At 33.6% G+C, this 7,406-nt stretch overlaps 1 protein-coding gene across 1 annotated transcript; it reads right to left on the bottom strand.

Annotated features, from left to right (window-relative positions):
- Positions 1–1,492: 1,492 nt before the first annotated feature.
- Positions 1,493–2,911, bottom strand: LOC132269468 (probable E3 ubiquitin-protein ligase ZFP1). Its single transcript, XM_059770659.1, has 4 exons — positions 2,375–2,911; positions 2,115–2,225; positions 1,870–2,010; positions 1,493–1,722 (listed from the first exon to the last, which is right to left on the bottom strand). Exons 1-4 carry the CDS (start codon positions 2,639–2,641, stop codon positions 1,597–1,599), a joined length of 645 nt encoding a protein of 214 aa, XP_059626642.1. The 5' UTR covers positions 2,642–2,911; the 3' UTR covers positions 1,493–1,596.
- Between the last annotated feature and the right edge of the window lie 4,495 nt (positions 2,912–7,406).

Here is a 7,406-nt window from a genome sequence, read left to right as displayed (position 1 = left end):
ATAAATTCTGGAATTTCCTAGGCATGTACAGAAACACGAATCAAAGGGAAAGAGATAGAAGAAGAACTTGCCTTAAACTTTTGGATCGAAAGTTAAACTTCTTCTTCCTTGATCTTCTCTCTACAGGATTTTTCTCCTTATTCCTTCCTTTTCCTCCTTCCCTCTCTAACACTATCTCTCTAGTATATATCACGTGAATATTTCTAACCCCCTTTTACAACCTATAGCTATATATTTATAGGCTAAATAAAATAACCCTAACCCTTTTCCCAATCCAAGTCAACTAAAAAAATGAAAATAAAAATATTTAAAAGGTAAGCAGAATATGTTACGTATATAATTTATGTATATGTTTATTAAATAAATAAATTATACACATTCCATTATTTATTAATAGATTATTCAATAATATTTAAGTTACCATAATATTATAAAGTAACTTAAAATATAACACGTATCAAATCTATGTATATTTTTATTATTTAAATAAACATATACATCAGATTAAATATTACTACCCAAATTACCATAAAAGTAATTAATAAATTACTTTCTCTTATATATATATATATATATATATATATATATATTAAAAAGGTAAGTAAAATATGTTACGTATATAATTTATGTATATGTTTATTAAATAAATAAATTATACACATTCCATTATTTATTAATAGATTATCCAATAATACTTAAGTTACTATAATATTATAAAGTAACTTAAAACATAACACGTATCAAATCTATGTATATTTTTATTATTTAAATATAAAACATATACATCAGATTAAATATTACTACCCAAGTTACCATAGAAATAATTAATAAATTACTTTCTTTTTTATATATGTATATAATATATATACATACATTATCCATGGGTAATAATCCATACATATCCAACCTCCTATCCAAGTAATCCATGGGACCCAATTGGTTGGCCCATTACTACTAACCATAATCATAAAAGAAAAATAAAATAAAATAATAAAAGAAAAGAAAACATTTAATTTACAATTAATCAAAACACCATTTAAGCACATAATCTAATTAAATAATTAACACATAGACAAATACAAATAATACATAGACACATAATCAAATAATCAAGTAATACCTAATTCAATTAAACACATAAACAATTAGTCAAATAATTAATTAAATAATTAAAAAATACAATTAAAACAAATAAATAAATACCGAGACTATCCTTTTAAAGTTAGGGGTATTACACCAAGCCATAGGAGGTTGGTGCCCATGAAACTGAAGCTAGAAAGCAGAGGCTGCAGAAGTTAATTAAAGACTTTAAAGTACAAAATTGTTATCGGGGCCTTGTGATGGAAAAATTATTAAATGGTTCTGAAACATTGATATAAAGAAATTTTAGAACTAGTCACATACAAGACTATAGAGAAATCTTGGTTAAATCAGCAAGATTCAGTGGTTGAGATGGTTAATAAATGAAACAATTGAAATATACAAACACGTCGATACATTGTCCACAATAGACATAAAAGAAACAAATGAAATAAACAGAGTCTATACATCATCCTTGGCCTCTCTAAAAGTGGCTTTCTAGCTCTACATATATGATCAAAAAGGTGTAGCTTTGCAGATAGGGCAAACATTTTTTTCAAGGAGCCACGACTTTATGCAGTCTGCATGATATTCATGTCCGCATCTAAGTCTTCCAATTGTCTCATTCTTTTCATACTCCGCCTGCAAAATTACACTCCATTTTAGTTATTACATCATCAACAGACAAAGATGTATGCCTTAAATTAAAACCAAACACAAATGTGACAGAATTGATTGAATTGGTTTGTATGAGACTGAAGATATATGCATATATATAGTTTTACGTACTTGGCATATGACACAAATTTCAAGTTCTTCGTCTTGATTCGCAGATGAAACATGGGTTCTCGTGTTAAGCTGATTTACTATGGTTTTCTCTGACAACCCAGTGCTAACCCGGCCCATTCGTTCCTGAAACTCTAGTGCGTCCTGCAAAGTTGCACACGGGTCCTTTTAGTTTTGATATACATATCTTATTTATGTATAAAATTAAATTAAGAACACATTCAATTTTAACTTAGTATTGTAGATACCTCGTAAGACATATTATCAGGGAAATTATCTGAATTGGGGGTTGCCGGAATGTGAGGCCCGCTTCCACTATAAAGGGAGTAATCTGAAGAATCATCCAGCACGAGCACATCCTACAAACAATATTTTCAGGGAATATATTAATTAGTATCCTTAATGTTAGATGGTTAAATAAATATATAAGTAGTGTAATATTTTATATTCAATATGGAAATTAAGGAACTAGATAAAAGTAGTAGAGGAAGAAGATAAATTAACATACATCTTCTGGTAGATAATCTCCGAAAAGGTGTCTCTGGTGTGGCGCTAATTGATGAATGGGTATGAGGCTGTTACTCGAATTCATGGTATAGACCGGAGCCAGAGAAGGACGACCACCTCTTCCTCTGGTTTCAATGTCACGACGATGATGATGATGCTGATGATGATACAAGCTGGGGCGGTTTTCTCTTCTTATTGCTTGCACAGGATGAGGTGAGTGTTGCTGATGACTACTTGTGACCACCATGTGATCATCGATAAATGACATCCGATATTGTTGCCTGCTTTCAATCACATATCAAGATATCCATCGCATCAGAAAAATAATATATATATATATATATGCACAAGAAACAGAGATAAGTACGTATACAATAAACAACACACAAAAAGTATGTAACTACAAAAGAAAGAAAGAAATTTATTCCGAAGAAGAAAAATTAAAATAACTTAACAAAATATATAAAACAGATATATATAAATCCACAAGCTACATTAGAGTTAGGCCACTACTGTATCAGAATTTTAAATAAGTCCACCCCGAAAGTTAATATATGCACTCATATACAAATTAATATATAATTAAAACATAAGAGAATTGTTACCTTTCCATCCTTTTCCTCTCTGCAAGCCACTGAACGGAAAAATCCAAGAGAGTAGAATGAGAAGTAGTGTGTTAGAACTGAAAATCTAAGAAAGAAGAATGAGAAGTAGTGTGTTAGAACTGAAAATCTAAGAGAGTAGAATGAGAAGTATTGTGTTGATGGAAAGGACTATTTATAGATATAGAGATATATATATATTACTTGGTCCTAACACAAAAGGAAAGTTAAGCGAGGATTGTATGATTTCTTTGGACACAAGTTATAGGTAGTCAAACTTGGTCAATCAGAATCTAATTAGATATTGCCACCTAGTAGTTACATTCCGAGCGGTACAAGGATTTGGTTTCCCCGGAATTCTTCCTAGCGTCTACATATGGGGAAAAATCGTCTCTTGCTACCCTCTCACAGGAGGGTCTCCATTGCTGACGTGGCATGGGTGACATGGCAGGTATGTATATAAAATATTTACCTCCTATGTATATAACAGTATCCTATGTATATGTACAAGACTTCTGTATGCATATAACCTCAAATTTCCCCCCAAAAATTTCCCTCCAAATGTCAGATGTTATTTCCCCTCAAAAATAAAATGTTAATCATTTTGTATCATTATTTGCCTCTGAATTTCAGCTCTCTCTCTCCCTCTGAAATTGAACTCGTGAAGAATCCGGTAACTGATCAAGAATCCGGCGACTGATGAAGGAGGAACATAATAAATCAGATGGAGAGAGAGGCAAAGGAGTTGGCATTCAATGTACTGGCAAGAGAGGTGGAAGACATCTTCAGGAACCAAAACGAAGAGTTCTTCTTCAGGGGACCGCACCAGCAACAGGAGCAGGAGGGTCGTGCTGATGCGTGAGAGCGTGCGTGCTGCCGCTGGAGTGGAACAATTCTATCGGACATTTCATCGAACAATGGAATTGCTATTTCACATTTGGATTTTAAAGAAGTGGATATAGCAAAAAATGGTGTAATAATAATGATTCAAAATCGAAGGAGCAGAGTCTTCCTTTTCATCAGCTATTCTCATTCGCCGACAAGTACGATTGGCTTCTCATAATCTCCGGAAGCTTGGGAGCTATTGTTCACGGCTCTTCCATGCCGGTTTTCTTCTTCTTGTTCGGCGAAATGGTGAATGGTTTCGGCAAAAATCAATCCGATTTGAAGAAGATGACTGAAGAAGTGTCCAAGGTTCTTAGCAAAATCATTTCCTCCCATTTCAGTTTTTACATTATAATTTTATATATTTTTCTGTGATTTTTACCTTCATTTCACAAGACAGATCTGATTCTTTTGCTTTTTATTGAATGCACAAAATCAATTCCTCCCATTTCAGTTTTTACATTATAATTTGATATAGTTTTCTGTGATTTTACCTTCATTTCACAAGGCAGATCTGATTCTTTTGCTTTTTTATTGAATGCAGTATGCTCTGCCGTATTCCTGAGACTTCAATTTAAGAGGGATTCAAAATCTGAACCAGGGTACGGATGAGGGTGCATAGGGGAAAAAATGTAATTTTGGTATAATTTTTTTATATTGTATTCTTATATGATAAGTATGTATTTTGTCTAAAGTATTTATACATGGTAAAAAAAATAAGTTTCAAAACTTACTGCTGACTTGGCACTTTATCAGCGATGATATGACAAATTAGGCTAACTTGACTTCATCTCAACCCTTGGATCTGCCATGGACACCTTCTAGTGAGAGGTGCCACGGAGACGATTCTAGGCCCTACATATGAAGTCGCAGCTTGAAATGAATAAAATATTCTCAAAGTGCATTTCCCTCTCCAGAAAGGTCCCTTTTTTTTTTCTTTTCTTTTTTTTTTTTTTAAATTAATTTTCTTCTTCCTTTCTGTCTACATTGCAAATTCATTTTAAAGCATTGCCCTAGAGCTATCCGTCTATTACATACTATATTGTATTCAAATATCTATGATGTGACAAATATATATATATATATATATATATATATATATATATAAACACTTAAACTTGTACTTCTATTATTTTGTCTACATGTAAGTTCTGTTGCATAGTAAATTTTAAGGTTAATTTTACCTAAACTTCGTGAGGTTGACGTATATTTCACATAAATGAAGATTTGATTTTTAGCGATCACTTAGACCCCAATTTGATTTTTGGCCTCAAACACATGCGAATGGACATATTTACCCTCAAAATTTTAATACTACAAAATATCTTTAATTTTAAATGATATAAATGCCCCTCTTTCATCTCTCTCGTTTGTGTCTGCGGTCTCTCTCACCCACCCCCTTCAACCACCAACACACCACCTCAAAAAATGCATAAACACCCACAAACCACCACCTCTGTAATTAATCAAACAAACCAAATCTTACACCCAATCACAATCCCACAATCCCCAATTCACAAAATCGGACCATGTAATCAACAATCCACAAAAAAAAGAAAAAAATCAACAATCCACAACCTGCAAATCAAACCCAAACTCGGCAATGATGGTTGCCATCGAGACCCGCAAGACCCAACAAATCCCGCCGGAGACGAATCCGAACTAGAATCGGACTCAAACCATGGCAAAGACAAGCTCAGCACCCCGTCGCTGGAATTGCTCCATAGGCGCCGATTGAGATCTTCTTGAGGGGAGCAGTCACGGCATGTTGGAGGTCCTCTTTATCGCGATCGACAGCGATTGGTGACTGTCGATGCAGATCTTGACCGTTAGTTGGAGGTCCTCCGGCGATTTGCTCTCAATTATCTCCGTCGAGAAGTTCTCGCGTTGCAGAAAACCCAAGCTCAGGGACCGTCCGGATGATAGTAAGCTTGTGGCTTCAGATGATGGCAGCAGTGAGCTCGAGATTCAGTCATCTCGTCCATCGCCGAGCTCCCTCATCCTAGCCGCTTCAATCTCACAGCTAACCGCCGAAAGTCCATCCCATTCGCCGGCTGCCGATTCAGTTATCCGTCCATCGCCGAGCTCCCTCATCCTCGCCGGTCAAACTCAAATGTGCACAGTTGCAGTTCATCCACAGCCATCGCCCGAGCACGCCGTCGCTGTCATCTAAGCCACCACTAGTCATCCACGGCCAAACCGATCTCCCAACCTTCTCAACCACCGACTTATATTCGACTCCCCTATTCTATTTATTGGGCTCCTCTCTCTCTATATATGTGAATCATTCTCTCTCTCTCTTCACAAATATCAGAGAGGTCTCACTTTGCCAATCTACACTCTCGCCTCACTTCCCTAATAGAAGATGGTGTGGGTTAATTGGGACGATTGTCGGAGAGGAGGAAGAAGATGAATTGTGTGTTGGGGGTAGTTTAGTCACAAAAAATAGTCAACACGAGGTCAAAGGGTAACATAGTCATTTAACACTAAAAATTGCATTTTGGGTGTAAGTGAAATGTTAAGCCACTAATTGGGGTCTAAGTGGTCGCTAAAAACCAAATCTCCATTTAGGTGAAATATGCGCCAACTTCAGGGGGTTTAGGTGAAATTATCCCTAAATTTTACTAGTATTTTATTTTATTTTATTTTCTTTTCTTTTTTTACCCATAACATGTTTATAATTCTACAATAATAATATAAAGGGTTAAATGCTCCAACATGAGGAATGAGTTTATTGCTTTCAGATTAAATATGAGCAAAAGTTGCTATAACACCCCTTCAAGTTTGATTTAATTTACCCTCACACCCTAGATAAAATTAAAAACCTAAATTACCCTCTGTCTTTACTTTCTTTCTTAACCCACCCTTGATATATATATATATATAGCTAATTCCATAAAACCTTCACTATTTTCAAATTTTGATATCTCCAAAGAAAACCCCGATACTTTAAAAAGTGATTCGTATTCGACCCGTTAACTAAACTATGAAATGCCGAATTTGACCTTCCTATTTAATATTAAATTAAAAATATAATAATTATTTTTGAAGTTACTAAAATACTCCAGTGTCTTCTTTCTCCTCCCCCTCTGAAACTTTTACTCCCTCTCTCTAAACCAAAACCACCACTACTCTCTTCAGCTCTTAATCTTTGTTGTGATATATATATATATATCTATATTGCAATTATATAGAGTAATTTTAGTAATGATATAATGGGTTAATTTGAGAAATTTAGTATAATTGTAATATATATATATATATATATATATATTCCATATCCACAAATCAACCCATATTTATATATGGTGGTTTATTTAATTTATTTTTTTGCCATTTGGTTTGATTTTTAGTTTTAAAAATATAAAATTATTTATAAATAACTTTATTTTAATTTTAATTTCTATAAAATCAAATGGTTTATAGTCATATATTTTTTATAAATAATAGAATAATAAAATTAATCTCTAAATTACTAGTATATATTATAAGTTTATAACATTTAATAAAACATTTTTGGATGGACAATGTGTATAGGGGGATGAA

Source organism: Cornus florida, unplaced genomic scaffold (assembly GCF_030987335.1).
Source record: "Cornus florida cultivar Cherokee Brave unplaced genomic scaffold, ASM3098733v1 CherokeeBrave_3.0.0_Hap2_Chr08, whole genome shotgun sequence".
Taxonomy (NCBI): Eukaryota; Viridiplantae; Streptophyta; class Magnoliopsida; order Cornales; family Cornaceae; genus Cornus; species Cornus florida.
Note: the sequence above shows the minus strand (reverse complement) of the source record. Positions and strands in the feature narration are given on the sequence as shown.